This window comes from Giraffa tippelskirchi, chromosome 12 (assembly GCF_054371585.1).
Source record: "Giraffa tippelskirchi isolate mGirTip1 chromosome 12, T2T-mGirTip1v1.2.pri, whole genome shotgun sequence".
NCBI classification, from domain to species: domain Eukaryota; kingdom Metazoa; phylum Chordata; class Mammalia; order Artiodactyla; family Giraffidae; genus Giraffa; species Giraffa tippelskirchi.
The window spans coordinates 87,234,896-87,255,360 of NC_137286.1; the positions used below are offsets into that span (position 1 = coordinate 87,234,896).

General features: G+C 46.3%; 2 protein-coding genes across 15 annotated transcripts in view; one reads left to right on the plus strand and one right to left on the minus strand.

Moving 5' to 3' along the window:
• ERICH6B (glutamate rich 6B) overlaps positions 1 to 20,465 on the minus strand; it is a 90,900-nt gene that overhangs the window by 26,633 nt on the left and 43,802 nt on the right. For all 14 annotated transcript variants that reach the window (XR_014070532.1, XR_014070531.1, XM_081547343.1 and 11 more), the window contains 4 exons: positions 18,456 to 18,547; positions 11,402 to 11,538; positions 9,028 to 9,089; positions 4,471 to 4,649 (listed from right to left, as the gene is read on the minus strand). Coding sequence is in view for 12 of the 14 variants with exons in the window: in XM_081547343.1 (XP_081403469.1) it covers positions 4,471 to 4,649; positions 9,028 to 9,089; positions 11,402 to 11,538; positions 18,456 to 18,547 (470 nt within the window). In the remaining 2 variants the exon portion in view is untranslated. The remainder of the gene's footprint in view (positions 1 to 4,470; positions 4,650 to 9,027; positions 9,090 to 11,401; positions 11,539 to 18,455; positions 18,548 to 20,465) is intronic.
• The window catches only part of CBY2 (chibby family member 2), a 137,862-nt gene that overhangs the window by 15,575 nt on the left and 101,822 nt on the right, over positions 1 to 20,465 (plus strand). The window lies entirely within an intron of this gene.

A 20,465-nucleotide genomic window follows, 5' to 3' on the forward strand; every position in this document is an offset into this window, starting at 1 on the left:
CGTGTTTTATCCTGCATTACTCTAACTAGGTGTCAGATCAGTGGTTTCCAAGCTCTTATTTTTAATGACTGAAGAACCCTTCACTCAAGAGAGCTCACTGCAGAATGCCAAGATCTGAGACCATGAAAGAAAAAGGTGCAGCTGGTTGATGAGGAGCTGCTGTGGACTCCGCAAGGCGTGGCCTTCAATGCCCAGGAACCGCTCCACCAGGTGATGATGAAGATCCTGTAACTGACTCTGTCCCTACATCCAGCGCTTGCGCTCAGCACGTGACTTCCACAACACAGTGACCCTACAGAGGAGGGGCTATCATTTCCCCCATTTAAGAGAGGCATTCCGCTAGGTGGCGCTAGTAGTAAAGACTCCTCCGGCCAGTGCAGGAGACAGGAGATGCCGGTTTGATCCCTAGGATGGGGAAGATCCCCTGAAATAAGAAATGGCAACCAGCTCCAGTATTCTGCCAGGAAAATCCCACGAACAGAGGAGACCGGCGGGCTACAGTCCATGGAGTTGCAAAGAGTCAGACGTGACTGAGCTACCTACAGAAGGCTGTCCGATGAAAGGGGAGCCAGACTCCCACAGTTTGTCCCTGCCACCCCCAGCCGGCAGGCTCATCCTTGGACACGTACCACCTCCAGCCATTAAGCTCCCAGCCACCTTGCACATTTACTCTACAAATCACCGCTCTCTCTCTTTTTTTTTACCCTAAAGAGAGCACTTTATAAGGACATCTACGGTTGGTTTCTTCCTGAGAACCGGTAAGAAGCTTCTAGATTTTGCTCACGGGGGAGGATTTTATATTTTAGGTCTTATTTTCAAAAGACACCTGAAGCCAGAATTTCTTGATACACTTTCTTCTCATCAAATTCACTTGTCATGGGATGACATTTTCCCAAAAACAAGAAGCCACGGGCAAAGAAAAATCCCTGACAGAGATAAAGTCGTTCCATTTTCCCTCACTGGGAAATATATCACACAAAGCCCAAAGGAGGAATCTAAGAATTCTGGCCTGAGCAACTGAGAAAAAGCTGTATTATCACTTAGTAAATTGGAGAACCCATGAGACTACTAGAAGCTAACATTTATGTAACATCATGCAGGTGTTAAAGCACCTCTGCATATAATGTAGACGTAGCTTTTCCCAACAATTTTGTGGGATAAGTATGGTATTATTATCTTCACTTTATCTTCACTTTACAGTTCAAGAAAGTGAGACCCAGAAAAACATACATGACGGTCTCAAGCACAGAGGTTGTGTTATTAGTCAGGGCTACTTAAAAAATATGCCCCAGTGAGACAGCTTCTCACTACCTCTGACACCAGCCTAGTAGAGGTGCACGTCGTCTCTCACCTGCATTAATACCTGGCTTCCAGCTGAACTTTCTGCCTTTACTCTTGCCCCCTTAAGCCTGTTCTCCATAGAGCAGCCAGATTCTTCTAGAGCATAAGCCAGATGATGTTCCCCCTGCTCTACCATGGCATCCTTCGGATAAAACCATGACCCACAAGGCTCTACCTGACCTAGACACCGAGCTCATTTCCCCTCCCTTTCTCACTTGCTCACCGCCGTCCTTGAGGCTAAGGGCCTCAGGGCCTTTGCATGTGTTAGCTCTGCCTAGGACACTCCTCCTCCAAGTCTCTAGTGGCTTGCTTCCTCTTTTCATGCTTGCCTAGGCTCAAATGGCACTTCTGCAACTGCACTAAAAGCATGACAGTTACCCCTTTCTCAGCCCAGCAACTCTAGAGCCCCTCATCCTGCTTTCCTTCTTGTGGCACCTAACAATACTTGCCTTGGCACTGGAACAGAATTGTGTGCATTGACTGTGTGCTCAACTAAAGTGTAAGTTCCGTGGCTCCCGAGGCTTTGTTAGTGTACCCTGGTAGCTCCAGCACCTAGAAGAGGGCCTGGGGCATAGTACCTTCTCAGTATATATTTACAGAAAGCAGAGTCTATCACATCTTCCTACTGCCCCCTTCAGTGCCTTTTTTTCTTTGAGCTCTGGACCTTATTAGCTCATGTGACTAATTGAGACTAGTTTTCACTTATGGCTTTATAGTATCCATCTTTATAAATATACCATGTGATTGGTTTTTACAGATAGGCTTTATTTTTTAGAGCAGGTCATAGCAAAATTGAGTAGAAAATACAGAGATTTCCCATAAATTCTCTTCACCCCCACACACATGCGTAGCCTCCCTCACTCTCAACATCCCACACCATGGTGTACATTTATACAAAGAATCTACACTGCATATCACCATTACCCAGAGTCCATAGTTTACACTGGGGTTCACTCCTGGTATTCTACATTCTGCTGGTTTATACGAATATATAATGACATATGGTCTTCCCTGGTGGCTCAGCTGTAAAGAATCCACCTGCAACACAAGAGACCTGGGTTCGATCCCTGGGTTGGGAAGATCCCCTGGAGAGGGAAATGGCAACCCACTCCAGTATTCTGGCCTGGAGAATTCCATAGACAGAGGAGCCTGGCAGGCTACAGTCCATGTGGTCTCAAAAGGTCAGACATGACTTAGTGACTAAACAGCAATAATAATGACATATATCTACTGTTACAATACAACACAGAATGTATGCACAGCCCTAAAACCCTCCGTGCTCCTCTTGTTCATCCTTCTTCCCAAACGCCTGCCAACCACCGAGTCTTTTTACTGCCGCCATAGTTTTGCCTTTCCAATAGTGTGATATAATTGGAATCATACAATATGTAGCCTTTTTGGATTGACTTCCTAGACTTAATAATACAAATTTAAGTTTCCTCCATGTCTTTTCATGGCTTGATAGTTCATTTCTTTTCAGCACTGACTAATATTCCATTGTATGGATGTACCATAGTTCATATACACATTCACCATGTGACTGCTTTTTGATATAGATTTTAAATTTGTTAAGGGAAGGACCTACATATTATATATTTCCTTCCCTCTCCTCCAAATCCCACCCAATTGCTTACTGTAGGCCCTGCAAAGAGAAGTGTTTCAATGACAATGACCCCAGTTAAAGTCCCGGCCAATCTGTGATAAAACATACACTCAGGTGTGCCTCGTGTCTATGGGACATATTTTTCTTGTTTGTGTTCACATTGTGTATTGGTCCTGACTGCTCTCTGAGGGTGTGTGTATATGTCCCACCTGAACCATCCCCAGCCCCCCCACCCCCAGTTCAGCTCAGTCGCTCAGTCGTGTCTGACTCTTTGTGACCCCATCGACTGCAGCACGCCAGGCTTCCCTGTCCGTCACCACCTCTTGAAGCTTGCTCAAACTCATGTCCATCAAGTCAGTGATGCCATCCAACCATCTCATCCTCTGTCGTCCCCTTCTCCTCTTGCCTTCAATCTTTTCCAGCATCAGGGTCTTTTCCAATGAGTCAGCTCTTCGCATCAGGTGGCCAGAGTATTGGAGTTTCAGCTTCAGCATCTGTCCTTCCAATGAACACCCAGGACTGATCTCCTTTAGGATGGACTGCTTGGATCTCCTTGCTGTCCAAGGGACTCTCAAGAGTCTTCTCCAACACCACAGTTTAAAAGCATCAATTCTTTGGTGCTCAGCTTTCTTTATAGTCCAACTCTCACATCCATCCATGACTACTGGAAAAACCATAGCCTTGACTAGACGGACCTTTGTTGACAAAGTAATGTCTCTGCTTTTTAATATGCTGTCTAGGTTGGTCATAGCTTTTCTTCCAAGGAGCAAGCATCTTTTAATTTCATGGCTGCAGTTGCCATCTGTGCAGATTTTGGAGCCCACGAAGATAAAGTCTGTCACTGTTTCCAGTGTTTCCCTGTCTATTTGCCATGAAGTGATGGGACTGGATGCCATGATCTTAGTTTTCTGAATGTTGAGCTTTAGGCCAACTTTTTCACTCTCCTCTTTCACTTTGATCAAGAGGCTCTTCAGTTCCTCTTTGCTTTCTGCCATAAGGGTGGTGTCATCTGCATGTCTGAGGTTATTGATGTTTCTCCCAAATTGATGTTTTGGCAATCTTGATTCCAGCTTATGCTTCATCCAGCCTGGCATTTCGCATGATATACTCTGCATATAAGTTAAATAAGCAGGGTGACAATATACATCCTGGACATACTCCTTTCCCTATTTGGAACCAGTCTTGTTGTTCCATGTCTGGTTCTAACTGTTGCTTCTTGACCTGAATACAGATTTCTCAGGAGGCAGGTCAAGTGGTCTGGTATTCCCATCTCTTTAAGAATTTTCCACAGTTTGTTCTGATTCACACAGTCAAAGGCTGTGGCATAGTCAATAAAGCAGAAGTAGATGTTTTTCTGAAACTCGCTTGCTTTTTCGATGATCCAATGGATGTTGGCAATTTGATCTCTGGTTCCTCTGCCTTTTCTAAATCCAGTAAATCCCCCCACCCCAATCACCAAACAAACAAGCAAACAAAAAAAAAAACCCCTGGACAAAATGCAAACACCAGGGCACTGCCACAATTACCTTAATTTTGCTGTTGGTCCAGTCCATATCTAGTTCTAATGTCTTCGTACGGCGAACAACACGAGGTTTTTTGACTCCTCCTTTCTCTGGCTCCACCTCCTCCTCCTCGTCTTGTGGTGGTGGTATATTACACAGGTGAAAGGTCAAAGTGCCCTCTGAGGTCCTTTGGCTATATAAGTCTTTGGTAGAAAAGAGAAAGAAAACTTGGATCTATTTCTCTCAAGGAACCCAAAGAGAGTTTGAGGATTTGGGATATCGGCCGTATTTCCCCAAGCGCTCTCATTTTTTCCATTCATTCTTTCATTCTACACACATTTATTAAGGGCCTCTGAGGTGTCAGCTCAGTGTCAGATGCCTGACACCACGGTGAACACCACCCAGTTCAGACTTGGGGATGCGAGGGGTGATACACCAGCCATGTGCCAGTAACAAGTGAGGCTGGTGAGTCTGTTAATTTAAAAAACAGGATAAAGTGGGAGTCATTAAAAAAAAAAAAAAAGGAAACATACCTTAAGCAGGCCATTTTACCTTAAAACACAGATGTATACTAACACTATTTTAAAATTTTATTTTTAATTGGAGGATGTTGCTTTCCAATGTCGTGTTAGTTTCTGCTGTACAACAAAGGTAGCCAGCCATATGTATACATATAGTTCCTCCCTGTTGAGCCTCCCTGCCACACCCCCATCCCACCCCTCTAGGTCATCACAGAGCACTGAGCTGAGCTTGCTGTGCTGTATAGCAGGTTCCCACTAGCTAGCTAGTTTATACGTGGTAGCTAACACACCATTTTTAAGGGCTGGACTCTGTGATCACGTTCGCTCAAACCCCATTCATAATTTATTATCTATAACTTTCAATTTTGGCAATTTCTACATAGTCTGAGTGCAGAATTGTAGACTTGAAAAAAAGTTTTCTGTAGATCCCCCAAGCTTTTGTGTATATTTGGTGCACGCCTAGTTCTAAGCAGTATTTGTAAAGCTACTTTCTTATTGAGTCTTCTCAAAAGCATTCCACTTAGTTTTCACAGCAGCAGCAAATTTCTTTTTAATCTTCATTTTGGTCCATTTTTATAACTATTAGATTTTGGAGTAAGCTAGCAAGGACCACCGGGGAACAATCCCACTCTCAGGGACTCTTCCCAGGGGTCCGATCACCAGGGGGCGCCGCAGTGGGAGGCACGCAGTCGGTATCAGCCAGGATGCTCTGCCTGGCAAGGGGGCTGGTCCCTCTGCAACTAGATTTGGGGGAGGTCAGTTAAGAGAGCTTGGTTGTCCCACCATTGGGGCCAACACAGCGTTGGAGGAGGTGTTGGAGAGGAGGTGTTGGAGAGGACATGACAGCTTGTTGACCCGGGAGCTGGACGGGGCATGGAAGTCTCCCCACCCACTTCCCGGTCCTTGGAATGTATGTTCTGTCCACAGTTCCCACACTGGCAACCCTTTTCAAGGATGCAGCCTCGTGGGCACTATGTTGTTGAGCCCACCTGGACGGATACATACCTGAAGCCAGGTAAGGCCTCCATTTAAACTTTAAGATTCTGGCCAATGGAGGTGGAAATCTACAAGTCTTGCGCCACCAGAAACATGCGCACATTGGGTGTAAGTTCTCTTGCTTTTTAAACCCGCCGCCTACAGTGTGGAGGGGGCTGCCTCTCACGTCTTTCCTTGCTCTCTGCTTCTTCTTGTTGCTGTTCAGTTGCTCAGTCGTGTCCAACTCTTTGCGACCCCATGGACTGCAGCACGCCCCGTCCCTCACTGTCTCCCAGAGTTTACTCAGACTCGTGTCCATGGAGTCGGTGATGCTGTCTTACAGCGGCTGATTTAGAATTTCACCCCAGGAACTCTGAGGTTGCCAACACAGAAGGCAAGGTGCCACCGGAGCTCACAGGGACCCTATCCAGGCCTGGAGGTTGAGCACAGAGTGGACGTTGTCTCTAGTTTGCCAGGTGGAATTCCTAGCATAAGCGCTGCATGGTTTGAAGGCTAGCATGAGACCAGCTTAGTAATAACGGGTGACTGGAGAGATAGGCAGGGCTAGGTCATTCCTCTATTCATTCACTCAGGAAATATCCATTGTGTTCACGTATGCCAAAAGCTGTCCTAGGTACCAGGGGTGGCAAAGTGCCTGCTGCCCGTTCTAGTAGGGGAGATGGACGCTACACAAGTAAACGGAAAAACTTCACATATTGGTGGCTAGGCATGCCCCGAAGAAACAGTAAGCAAATGAGAAGAATGGAAAATGATTGCGTGTGTGTGTGCACACTGGTTTGTAAAGGGTAGCCAAAGAAACAGTTTCTGAGAAGGTGACTTTTAAGCAGAGACCTGAATAAAGTGAGGGAGCAAGTCATAAGGCTATTGGCGCGCAGAGTGCTCTAGCCAGAGGACCGCATGTCCAAAGGCCCTGTGGCAAGGAGGCCTGCTCATGTGATAACAGAAAAGCCAGTGTGTCTGGAATGGACAAGAGTGAGGGCCTTTGAAGCCACATGGGGAAAATGTGGAATTTTCCTGGGGGCAATGGAGGGCCAGGGAAGAGTTTTGAAAAGATTTTGCTGGAAAGAATGTGAAGGACTGAGAAAGGAGAGGATGGGAATCAGGGACACTGAGGCAATGAAGGTGTCTGAGGTGGTGTCAGTGATGTCGGAGAGGTGTGGGGTGGGGCTTGGGGAGAGGAGAACACGGCTGTGTGCACCTGAGGGACGGAAGGAGGCCGCTCCTTAGAGCTCAGAGAGGAGCTCGTCCTCAGGGAGATGAGGAGGGCGAGGTGGGCGGGGGTAGAGTCGATGAAAGCCCTTTGTGAGCGGTTTGGACACGGGACTCAGGCTTCCTCAGAGGAGCCTTCCTCCAGTGCTTCCTTCCAGAGTGGAGGCGATTTGTCCAGCGGGGAGGCAGATGTGAGCCCAGCTGCTCTTCCTGAGGGTCAGTCAGAAAGGAACAGAGAGCATTCCTGAGAATCACAGATTTTCTGGTTTGTGCTGTATAACCAGCTCTGTCTTTAATAGGGGGAGGTGTTAGGTTGCCTGTCTGAGCCTCAGTTTCCTTTAAGTGGGGTCATGCTGGCTACAGAGACCCGTCAGGTTCCTCTGAAGCAATGCTGCTTGGAGGCCGCTGCCCGGAGATGCAGGCCTGTGACCTTCACATGGGAAGCTTTGGGGTCTGGTGGACCCATGACATGAGCTGTGTAGTATCTCCCACTTCTTTTCACCCACAGGAGAGGCTTTATAATTTCAAAATGCAGGGATCCTTGTTTTAAAATTATTCAAGATTTCAGGGACTTCCCTGGTGGTTAAGACTCTGCACTCCCAGTGCAGGGGGCATGGGTTTGATCCCTGGTTGGGGAACTAGAACCCTGCATGTTAGGCAACCAAAATAAATTATGAAGAATTTCAAGACAGTGGCAGCCGGGCATTAAAAGCCAGCACCGGGCCCTAAGTGTGGAGGCCTGCGTACCTGCACAGCTCACGTGTCTGTGAAGCCATCCTTGGCTTTGAAATCGGAGGGTTCAGAGACATGGGGCTGCCCGCAGCAGTCATTCTATAGGAGTTCGGTCAGGGGCACATACTGGTATGGGGACGAGAGCACGTCTTGAGAGGGAATCTGGGGCTTTGTCCTGGCTCAGCAAGAAAAAGTACCGCGATGGATGAGGTGTGTCAGCTGTGGTTGTCGTCGCCAATTCTATGTCAGTGGGATCTGGTCAACTGAAAGATGTTCCAGCTGGTGGTTTGGAGTTTTCTGAATTAAGTAGCCTGGTAGCTTAGGCTCTTGGCTCAGACTTTTTGATTAGACCCCCAAAGCTGGCAAAGTCCATGATTGGCAAGTTTTAGCAGCTGGATCTCCAATGCCTTTCAGTTCAGTTCAGTCGCTCAGTCGTGTCTGGCTCTTTGTGACCCCATGGACTGCAGCACGCCAGGCCTCCCTGTCCATCACCAACTCCCAGAGTTTACTCAAACTCATGTCCATTGAGTCGGTGATGCCATCCAACCATCTCATCCTCTGTCGTCCCCTTCTCCTCCCTCCTTCAATCTTTCCCAGCATCAGGGTATTTTCAAATGAGTCAGTTCTTCTCATGAGGTGGCCAAAGTATTGGAGTTTCGGCTTCAGCATCAGTCCTTCCAATGAATATTCAGGACTGATTTCCTTTAGGATGCCTTTAGTATCTGGTAAAGGGGCTATTTCTTTCCTAAACTTTGTGTTAATGACTGCTTAGAACCTCCCCCAATACAGGTTATGCCTTCTTGTGTGGTCCCATAGTATCTCCTTCCCGCTAAAGCATTAACTATTTTATATGCAAATTCCCCAGTTTCCTGTTTATCTTCACCTCCTGCCCTCCCTCTCACCCTTGTCACAATCAAAGGATAAGCCCCCTGAAGTCCCAGACCGTGTTTGGCTTGCTCAGTATTTCAATCCCTGGCAGTTGAGACTTTACTGGCCCAACAGATGCTCAAGTGAGGGAACAAGCATTTCTGCCTCCTTGAGGGACACACAGGAAGGTGGGAGACAGCGAGATACACCCAGGAGAACCGGGTAATGGGATGGAAAATGGGAGAGGAGTTCTTACTTTCACGTTTCCTCAAAATCCAGCCGATCATCTCCTTGTATTTTTCAAAATTCTTCTTCAACCTGAAAGGAAGGTGAATTGTCTTTAAAAGGTGAGACCGAATTCGTGTTTACATGTCATGCTATGCGATAGAGCTAGGGTCGGCTCCGTCATTTCATAGGTGGAGGCTTGGCTGGATGGCTCTGCCTTTGCAACCAGCTTTCTTCCAGTCTGTGCTCAGGAATAAAGGGCCAGCACCTGGTGCTGTGCGTCCCTCCTGGCCTTTAATTGGCCTTCAACCTGGGCATCTGGGCTGACCCCAGATCTTTCAAAATGAATTCAGTGGGGTTCCTCTTGGGAATGAAGCCAGGGTTGGGAGATCCAAAGCCAGCCAAAGCTGACTCTATGAGTTCAGCTCGTGCAGGCTGTTTTTTCTGTGGTTTATGCACTTGTGGCTTGTGCACATTTCAGCAAAGCCTATTCAGAAATAGCTTAGAGAAACAGTATTATTTGTGAACCGGACACAGCCACCTGAAACTCCTTTGCGCTGAGTAGGAAAATTTCAAATAAACTCAGTCAAAAATGACTCACCATGAAAGCCACATTAAGGCACAGCTCTTCAAAATGATCAAGCCTTCAACCCTCCTCTCATGTCGATATACAAAGCGAGTCCTCCTGGCATGTCAATGGCTGGGACTGTTTTCCTGCCAAATAAGGGTGGTCTCCGGAGACAGCAGCCTTTCCTGGTTCTCAGATCAGAAACCTTTTGAAAGGGAATCTGCCGGAAGGAGGGAGCTTCCAAGGCTTAATTGGATCTGAGCAGAGGGCCTTTGACACGGCAGATTTTAAGTTCTCACTTCAGAGTCCTCGAAGAGAGCGTAATTTAACCCCGAGCAACCTCAGGAAGCAAATACCATCTGCTGGAAAGGGCTGGACTGTTTTGCCTGGTGGAAAGGAGGTTTAGTGTCTGTACTTTAGAAGCTATTTGCAAGTTGAGAATGAGCTCTTCATGGCCCATTTGTACCAAGGGTTCTTTGCTTTATTTGCAAGCACTGTGAATGGAATTGAAGCAGTTACCTTGCCTACCATCACCTGTGAAAGAACAAGGAGGAAGAGGGTGGGGTGAAGCCTGTCCAGGCTGACCGCAGGATGCCAGGTGCACGCAAGGGTTAAATTCCAGTGAGGGGATCCCTCCAGAGGCACCCAGTGCCCTTTGGGCAAGGTTCTTTCCTTGGTTCTTTGCTCAGCTTTGCAAGCTAATGGAATCCTTACTAGCCTTGCTAGTAAGGGTACACACTACGGTACAGACCAGCACACAGTAGGTGCATTCATTGGGTGCAGTTAGGTTAGAATGAGCCTTGGTTATGGGCTTAAACAAGAAAGAAGGGGAGAAAATGTAACCTAGGATGTAGGATAACCTACAACAGTGTTATTTGGGATATTTTTTTCTTGTTTTATGAGGATCTGAAAACTTGGGTGTTCTTTGTATTTTGCATTGTGTATTTAGCCTTCCCTTTTCCTAGAGAAGCCTTAGGGGTCTCTGGCCCCAGGACTCTATTGAGCCCAAAGCAGAAGTTGCGGGCAGTCAGCCTCTCCCTGATTTTTGGGAGTCTTCATTCACCAAGAAGGTTATGCACGGTACCCCATCCCCCACAGCCTGTTCCTCGGAGCCCCTGCCAGAGAGTGCCTCAGATGCCTGACCATGTACCTTGTTCACCAAGGCTTCTGACAGCCAAATAAGTGAAAATCCAGGCTTCCTTGTACCACAGGCTGGATGTACACATGGGGTTCTGGAACATTTTGTGACGGGGGTCATGCCAACTAGAAAGATTTGGTGCCAGCAGCCATCTGCAATAACTTTATCGCTCCCCAAGCCCTTGCCATGAAACCCAGGTCAGTGATGCTTGGGGCTTTTCCACCCTCAAGGAGCATGGAGAAGCAATGGCTAGCCTAGGATGAAGCTAAGGAATTTCTTGGGAAGATGCCCATGAGCTTGATCCCCCCACTGTCCCTTCTCTTCAAAGGCTCAGGGGTCTGAGCCTTGCCTCCCAGACTTTCGTACAAGTTCACGGTCCCTTCAAGACTTTTTCTTGCCTGGGCTTTCCATCCTGTGTCCCTGCTCACCTTTGATGCTATCTTGCACATCCCCTGTTCATAGATTTCTTTGCCTTTGAGTTTTGGCAGCCGGATCATCCTGTCCCCCGACCCCTAATATTACTCTTGTCCTGTGTTTGGCTTGTGCCAGCTCTTTGACTTAATGAAGCTTCTGGACCCTGGCCTTCCTCTCTGCTCTCATGGCCCAGTTAATACTTTTCTCTGCCGCTAGCTCTGGGCTACCTGCATCCAGTGACCAGTACTTCCAGTGACCAATAGTTTCACCCCTCTTGTCACTTACAGAATTCCCAGTTTCCTTCTGGTTTCACTCTCCAGATGACCGGTCAGGGGAATGTTAATATCCTCCTCCAGTTCGTTGCGAACAGCCATTTCTTTGAGCACGGTCCTGAACACCGACTGATAGGAGGTGGTTGAAACCTGCAAACGAGTTAATCTTTAATGTATATAAATCTTCTTTATCTACCTCTATTTAACTTTGCATATCTATTCTTGCTTTCTTTTCCTCTCAACATATTTGTTAGTTTTGTTTTCATCGCTTTATTCCCCACTTGGCACCTTGCTTTCATTTTGTTTTCCAGTTTGTGCTTTAGTTAGTTTTGTTCTTAACTGGTAAATATAATTTTTGATTTCCATTGTTGGCCGGGTCAATATACTGTGTTTTATTTTTGTTGGACTGCTTTGACTTTGCTTATGGGTGTATATGTATATGTGTATATTCCATTACTTTAATTATTATTTGCCTGATTTTGTGACTGCCCTTTGTCTGAGGTTCACCTTTGGTTTCTTGGCTTTGAGTATTTGTTTTAATCTCACTAAATGCCATGACAAACTACTTGTGGAATCTTTGTTCCTGACCAGAGATTAAGCTCTGAGCCTTTAAGGTGGGAGCACTGACTCCAAGACCCTAGACTACCAGAGAACTAACCCTAGGGAGCATCAAATAGTGAGAACTCACACTAAGAAAACCTCTTGAACACAAGACCCCGCATCACCCAACCACCAGTAGCACCCTGTGCACCCTCATCTAAACAACAAATAAAACAAAAATACAAACCAAATCATTAGCAGACAGGATTACCACCTCACTCAGCCCTGCCCATCAGAGGAAAAACAAACAAGCAAAAAACTCAGCACAAATCTCACCCTATATGAAGCTTACACAAACCACTGGACCAAACTTACAAGGGCAGAAACCAAAAGAAAGAAAGAATTCAACCTTGAAGTCTGGGAAAAGGAGACCTCAAACACAATAAGTTAAAAAAAATAATGAAAAGGCAGAGAAATACTACATAAGTGAAGGAACAAATTAGAAACAGAGAAGTCCAAATAAATGAAGAGGAAATAGGCAAACTACCTGAAAAAGAATTCAGAATAATGATAGTAAAGATGATCAAAAACCTTGAAAACAAAATGGAGAAAATGCAAGAATCAATTAACAAAGACCTAGAAGAATTAAAGAATAAACATACAGAGACAAACAACACAATTACTGAAATTAAAAATACTCTGGAGGAATCAATAGCAGAATATCTAAAGCAGAAGAACAAATCAGTGGGCTGGAAGATAAAATGATGGAAATAACTTCTGAAGACCAGAATAAAGTAAAAAGAATGAAAAGAACTGAGGATAGTCTCAGAGACCTCTGGGACAATATCAAATGCACCAACATTCGAATTATAGGGGTCGCAGAAGAAGAAGACAAAAAGAAAGAGTATGAGAAAATGTTTGAAAAGATTATAGTTGAAAATTTCCCCAACATGGAAAAGGAAATAGTCAAACAAGTCCAAGAGGCACAGAGAGTCCCATACAGGATAAACCCAAGGAGAAACACGCCAAGACACATACTAAGTTAACTAACAAAGACTAAACACAAAGAAAGAATATTAAAAGCATCAAGGGAAAAGCAACAAGTAACATACAAAGGAAACCCCATACGTTATCTTTCAGCAGAAACTGCAGGCCAGGAGGGAATGGCAGGATATATTTAAAGTACTGAAAGGGAAACATCTACAACCAAGATTACTGTACCCAGCAAGGATCTCATTCAGAATTGATGGAGAAATAAAAAGCATTTCAGACAAGCAAAAGTTAAGAGAATTCAATATCACTAAACCAGCTTTACAATAATTGTTAAAGGGACTTATATAGTCAAGAAATACAAGAGAAGGAAAAAGATCTACAAAATCAGTTCAGTCGCTTAGTCATGTCTGACTCTTTGCGACCCCATGGATTGCAGCACGCCAGGCCTCCCTGTCCATCACCAACTCCCAGAGTTTACTTAAACTCATGTCCATTGAGTCGGTCATGCCATCCAACCATCTCATCCTCAGTCGTCCCCTTCTCCTCCCTCCTTCAATCTTTCCCAGCATCAGGGTCTTTTCAAATGAGTCAGCTCTTCACATCAGGTGGCCAAAGTATTGGAGTTTCATCTTCAACATCAGTCCTTCCAGTGAACACCCAGGACTGATCTCCTTTAGGATAGACTGATTGGATCTCCTTGCAGTCCAAGGGACTCACAAGAGTCTTCTCCAACACCACAGTTCAAAAGCATCAATTCTTCGGCACTCAGTTTTCTTTATAGTCCAACTCGCATACCCATACATGACTACTGGAAAAACCATAGCCTTGACTAGATGGACCTTTGTTGGCAAAGTAATGTCTCTGCTTTTTAATATGCTGTCTAGGTTGGTCATAACTTTCCTTCCAAGGAGTAAGCGTCTTTTAACTTCATGGCTGCAGTCACCATCTGCAGTGATTTTGGAGCCCCCCAAAAATCAACCCCAAACAATTAAGAAAATGGCAGTAGGAACATATATATCAGTAATTACTTTAAATGTAAATGGATTAAATGCTCCAACCAAAAGACACAGACTGGCTGAATGGATACAAAAACAAGACCCATATGTATGCTGACTATAAGAAACCCACTTCAGACCTAAAGACACATGTAGGCTGAAAGTGAGAGGATGGAAAAATACATTCCATGCAAATGGGCAACAAAAGAAAGCTGGAGTAGCAACCCTCACATCAGACAAAACAGACCTTAAAGATTACAAGAGATAAGGAAGGACACTACATAATGATCAAGAGATCAATCCAAGAGGAAACCTGCAAAGGGACCGCAGAATGGAATAGCCTGAAATCTGATTCCCTAATGTGCCAGACGAGATTTCAACATGTTATTGGAAAAAGAAAGTGGGAACAGTAGGATGACTAGCAAGATTTGTTCTGAAGATTGTCTCCATAATGGTCTCACCCTCTTCTCATTCCCCAGTTCCCTTAAGAATATTTAATAGTAGCATACCAAGAAATCTTTTGAGAGCATAAAATTACTTCCTTCTTCCAAATGTAGAGAAGGCTCTAGAACATAAAATTGCATCCATGGCTTGAGAGCAGAAGGCATTTTTAGTTCCTGGAATGACCAAGCTCTCAGTGGTTGGTTATTTATCATATCATAAATAACTGTGAAAGATGAGAGTCTTCAGGAAACCAGGGTAGTACCTAGCATGTTCTTGTAGTGGATGATTCTGGCTTTAAGAATTCTTCCAAAGTAATGACACTGCAAGCTACCTTTTAATTTTGTAGATTTGTTCATTCTGTCTCAAGTCTGTGAAGTTAACCAGGACTGACTCATAGGTTGGTCTTCACAAGAGTTTCTTTTTTCAGCTCCCTTTGGGTAGAAGGTGAAGTGTGACTTGCTGTCCAGAAGAACTGCAGGTTGTCACATCACCCTGCTCACTACAGGTTGAAGATGTTATGGAGGTTGTTCCGCATCTGATAATGTAGTCTGGCATTCACTTATAAGCCTCCTAAAGTAAGCAATGCGGGCAGGCGGGGGGGGGGGGGTGCGGCGGCTTCCCTGGTGGCTCAGTGGTAAAGAATCCACCTGCCAATGCAGGTGACATGGGTTCGACCCCTGGGTTGGGAAGTTCCCCTGGAGAAGGAAGTGGCAACCTACTCCAGCATTCATTCTTGCCTGGAAAATTCCATGGACAGAGGACCGTGGCGGTCTACAGTTCATGGGGTTGCAAAAGAGGCAGACATGACTTAGCAACCAAACAACTACAGCAAAAGGAAGCGGGCGACCCACATATCCGAAGTCGCATGTTACCTGGGGCAGATACAAGGATGGAGCTTGCGGTTGGCTGGTTTTTTCAGGTTGGGGGAAAGCTGGGGTGTCTCAGAACTAACTTGCTTGATTCCCAGCCTCTGCCTGCACCTCTCCTCATTGCTGGTGTTCAGTTAATTAAACCCAGAGGCCATCAGACTGAGGAGGCTCTGAGGCCATGGTGCCCCAAGTAAGCAAACAAAAACCTAAGCCTGTAAATGCCTCAAGCCTAAGAGATCAAAATCCAAGGACAACCAATCACAAGCAGCCGACTCGGCTTTAAGCCAGTCAGTCAATAATTTCCTTGCTCTGCTTCTGCCTTTTTTGTCTCTCCTCAGCTCCTGTTGGCCGAGGGCTCTTAACCACTTCTGGTCTGGTACTGCCTGATTCTAATCATACAGGCTCAAATAAACTCTTCAAATTTTTAATAGGCCTCAGTTTATCTTTTCACACTGGAACATATCAGTGCTTCAGGGCAGACTGAGGTGAAGGCTTGTGGTCCCAACATTCCTGCCTCTAAATTCTTTATTGTTGACCATTCCTCCCTTGAGTTGGAGCAATGACCCAATTGCACAGGCCGGTCTTTCACGAGTCCTTTTGTTTTTTTTTTAATTTTATTTTTTATTTTATTTCTGGCTGTGCTGGGTCTTTGTTGCTGCTTGAGGGCTTTCTCTAGTTTCAGCGAGCAGGGGCTACTCCCTAGTTGCTGTGTGCAGGCTTCTCACTGTGGTGGCTTTTCTTGTAGAGCGTGGGCTCTAGGCACACGGGCTCAGTCATTGCAGCTTGGTAGTTGTGGTGCTTGGGCTGAGTTGCCCCGAGGCATGTGAGATCTGTCAGATCCCACCATCAGGATAACCACAGTCTAGGTTGATGGCTGCCTCCAAGTCAAAGAACCTCAGCTATGTCTCTCCCGTGGGTACCTCAGCGGTTTCTGGTGCTCCCCCTCCCAAAGGCCTCAGAAGTCCACACAGACAAGTCTTTCAGCTGCAGGTATCATGTGGCATTGACTCCATTCCTTCTGCCCTGTTCTGGCCCTACTTGGCTACATCTGCCGCCTATGGGATTTCTTGGAGAAATGGTGCTTTTCAGGTTATACTGTAGCTGGGCCACAAGTGCTGCCCCGTCACTCACCCAAGTGTCTGATCTTTGGAGGCCAGGTGGTATAGACAGCAGGGGGTCGTGTCCCCCCTCTCTGTGCCATGCTTTGTCACCTGAGCCAAGCCCCTGAGATGGCAAAGCAAGGTGTTTGTGACGGGCTCACGTGCACAGGTCCCGTGTCACCCAGAACCCTCCCAGCAGCCTGTCTCATCCAGAATCTCACACGGCTCCAAGAGAGGTGTCCCCTTGGCTTACGGCTGCAGCCCCACCAGACACACAGAACCTCAGTTGACAGGTGCACTGAAGGTTTTTGAAAAATTTGTTTCTAATTAAAACAATTCCTTTTGATTTCAATTCTTGCTTAAAAATCTCTCTAAAATGCCTGAGTTTACTTTCCTGTCTTAGTATATTCAGTGCCATGAATCTAAGTTCAAGTAATCCTTTTTCCGCCATTTGACATGGTAGTTCACTATTTGAAAAAGCAGTAGGCTTTTTCTTATTAATAGGGCTTCTCAGATGGTAAAGAATCTGCTGCAATGTAGGACACCTGGGTTCAATCCCTGGGTCAGGAAGATCCCTTGGAGGAGGTCATGGCAGCCCACTCTAGTATTCTTGCCTAGAGTATCCCCATGGACAGAGGGCCTGGTGGGCTATAGTTCATGGGGTCGCAAAGAGTTGGGCATGGCTGAGCAAAAACACTTTTGCTTCTTATCAATATAAATGTATAGGAACATGTCTGGAAAGTAAGGAATTTAGGGCTAAATAAGAACTGAAATCAGAGAATTTTTTAAGAGCAAAAACTAAATGCCTCAGTTATTCCCCCCCCCTTTTAAGTTCAGAAAAATGTATCTGCTTAATTTTGAGTTTCAGAGACACAAGCTCTCACTTTTGTGATTGTAGTTAGTACCTACAATCCTGGGAAATTTTCTCAGCTATAGTAGAAAGGATATATAACCTGAGTAAACAGGTGTTGGAAGCCTTGGAGGTAAGTTGACACAGGAAATTATAGCCACCCAGCTGCATTGGCAGGCAAAACATTTGTGCAGTAAAGACAGTACAAAACTTTCTGTAGATATAAGACTTATTCAAGTTTTTGGAACTTCCCATGGTGTCTCTAGTTATTGGATACAGCTGGGAAAGGACCGCCATTAAACTTCCAGGGCTGGTTCTGTGTTGCTTTGAAAAGTGTGCGAGCAGGACTCAGATTTGTGGGATATGCTCCATTGCTCTTTGTTGGGTGTTTGCACTGAGGATGCTGTTGTCTGAAGTTTCCGTCTTCTGGGCTGCTCTATGCCTGGTCCTTCAGTTGGAGATGGTAGGCTTTTTGAGGGGCTTTGGTCGATGCTTGTTGGGGTTTCTGATTGTGGTCTTTTCAGGAGTATATGAAGCAAAAAGAAAACTCAGAAACTCACCGCCATGTTGTTCCTTGGATCTCATGGTCCCCCGACAGTCTGCCTTCTTTTCTCTTTTAAAAGCTCCTTGTGTTTGTTTTATATATAATGTCTAGAGTTTTAAGTGGTGTATGTATGTGTGTTAGTCGCTCAGTCGTGTCTGACTTTTTGCAATCTCATAGACTGTAGCCCACCAGGCTCCTCTGTCCATGGAATTCTCCAGGCAAGAATACTGGAGTGGGTTGCCATTTCCTTCTCCAGGGGGTCTTCCCGACCCAGGGATCAAACCCAGGTCTCCCGCATTGTGGGCAGATTCTTTACCGTCTGAGCCACCATTGCTTGGTGGGAAAATTACATTAGTCCATGTTTCCAGCATCTAACTTCATTTTTACACAAGATTTCTACAAAGAGCGATTTGCCCTGATCTATTAATAAGTATCTGGGTAGTGTATGTGTTTTGTTTTTAACTTTGCTGCCTTCAAAAGCAATCTGGAGGGGGTTTTATTCATGTTACTGAATGCAGGGCCTTGTGGTGTCATCCTTGGCTTTCTTCTGACCCTCTTTGGATTCATGCGTGTCATTTACACTTCAGCTTGTTTTAAGAGAAGCTCTCTTGGGCTGTGACAACAGCGGAGCAACGCTGTGACTCCCAGGGCTCAGACGCAGTGTCCAGCTGGCCCCCGGGCCACCCTATCCCAACATTCAGAGCCAATGTTCCCAGTTTTTAACCAACTTACTTCGTCTTCGAAGACCTCATCACCTTCCAGTGTGCTGATGGGGTCTTTTAATACATGATCCCAAAAGCTCTCTTTGTAATCAAACCCCGTGGCTTTCAATGGTGGAAGGCGTGGCCAAAGGAGAGGCATTTGGGAAAGGAGCCAAAAACGACAAACAAAAACAAAAAGAGAAACAGATTTACAGCATTTACACTTGACCTTTTTACTACAAATGCATAGGTCATCGATAAGACTTTAAATTCATCAAACCACTTAAAATTTGACTTGGAGACATTAGTAAAACAGGAATGAAAGGGTATCTCAGTGGCAGATTTAGGAAAGTGTGTGTTTCTGATGGTCAGGGAAGGTGCATCTGACAAAGTGACATTTGAGTGAGTCCTGCAGGAAGCAAGGGAGTGAGCAGGCAGATGGCTGGGGAAGACCATCCCTGGCAGGGGGCAGAGGAGGTGCAAAGGCCCTGAGGTGGGAGGGAGTGGGAACATGTTGAGGTATCTGACAAACTGCAGGAGGCACAGTATGTGTGGAGGGGCGTGAGAGTGAGGTGAGATGGGAGGGCCAGGGCCAGCTCACGGAGGACCTAGTAGGCACTGGGGAGGAATTTAGATTTTATTCCCAGAGAGATTTATTCTGAGTGTGATTTTCTCTTGGAAATCCTGAGAAATATTCCTATCTCCTGTCAGTTTTGTCAAAAATTGCCCATCTCCAGAATTGCAGATGGTTTGTAATTGCTAATTAAAGCGTAAGAGATGAATCCCCAAGCCAGCGAGCTTAAAAAAAAAAACAAAAAAACAAGTCTCTGGGAGATAGCAGATGCCTTTGTTCTCAAGGTCAACCACAGCCTGGTGACTCTGGGCCAGGAGAGGGGCTGGAGACCTCTAGCGTGGACGGGGTGCGAATTGAATGGAGAAATGGATAATTACATCTTGGGCCTGGATTCCCTGCTCTGGGACAGGTGTGGATACTGAGGCAGAGCTGGGGGGACAGGGCTCATACACGATGGTTGGAACCCCAGGGAAATTATGGTGGCCTCTGTCTCGGCTCCAGGATGACACCAGCCCCTCCTCACTGGGCCATCCAGAAAGCCCTGAAAATCTACCAGGGGTGGCGCTGGGCTGACTGAGTCTGACTGATGTGTGTCCCTGTTGGGTCTCTGGGGGTGGAGAGGGGCGTTCTTTGTGATCTCCATACACAATATCTCTGCACTGCCTCCGGACTTTGGTTCAGTAATGGAAACGCTGACTTCTCTGGGCCCCTGGACGGATGGTGAGCTCCACCCAGCTGGATCTGCCTGTCCTGACATCAAGCCAGGGGCCTCTCTGCCTGCAGACCTCCCATCCCAGCCTTGGCTTGTTCCTGGTGGAAACCTGCCTCATTGCAGGGACCCCTGTGTGGCCAGAGTACCCCCTCACCCCCATGCTGGTAGTTCTTTCCTGCCAGGTCCTCCTTCCAAGCACACACCCTCTCCACTGAGGGGCTCACAACTGGCAAAGGCAGGGGCCCTTCCGGCTCCATTCCAGGACACTGTGTCCCCAGACTGTCTACCTGGGGTGTGGTCTGGAGAAGTTTCTTCTTGTTGAGAAAAACCTGACGAGAATCCACGGGGATTCAGGCAAGCCCTCAGGAGAAGTAGTGGAGGAGCTGGTAGAACACAAGTCTGGGGAGGCCGGTGCAGAGCCCCCGAGTAAGGTGCTCTGAGGACGTGCCTGCCGGACACAGAGGAGAGGAGCCTGCCTCTGGCCCTGCTAGCTCAGCAGCTCCCTGCGATTTGTCAGTGCCGTCTTTTAATAGGCTTTATTGAATAATAGACATTTAATTTGAGGGGGGAGAAAAAAAGAAGTAGATGTTTGTCAAGGGAAGAAGGGGACTTGGCAGGCCGAAATTGGGAGCAGCCGTGTTCAGAGGCATTTGTTTCCTCGAAATCATTAACCTTATTAGCATCAACCGGCCCTGTCTGTGTGTCAAGACAAGCCCAGTAAATCCTCAGTAACACAGCCTTAACTGGGGCAGGAG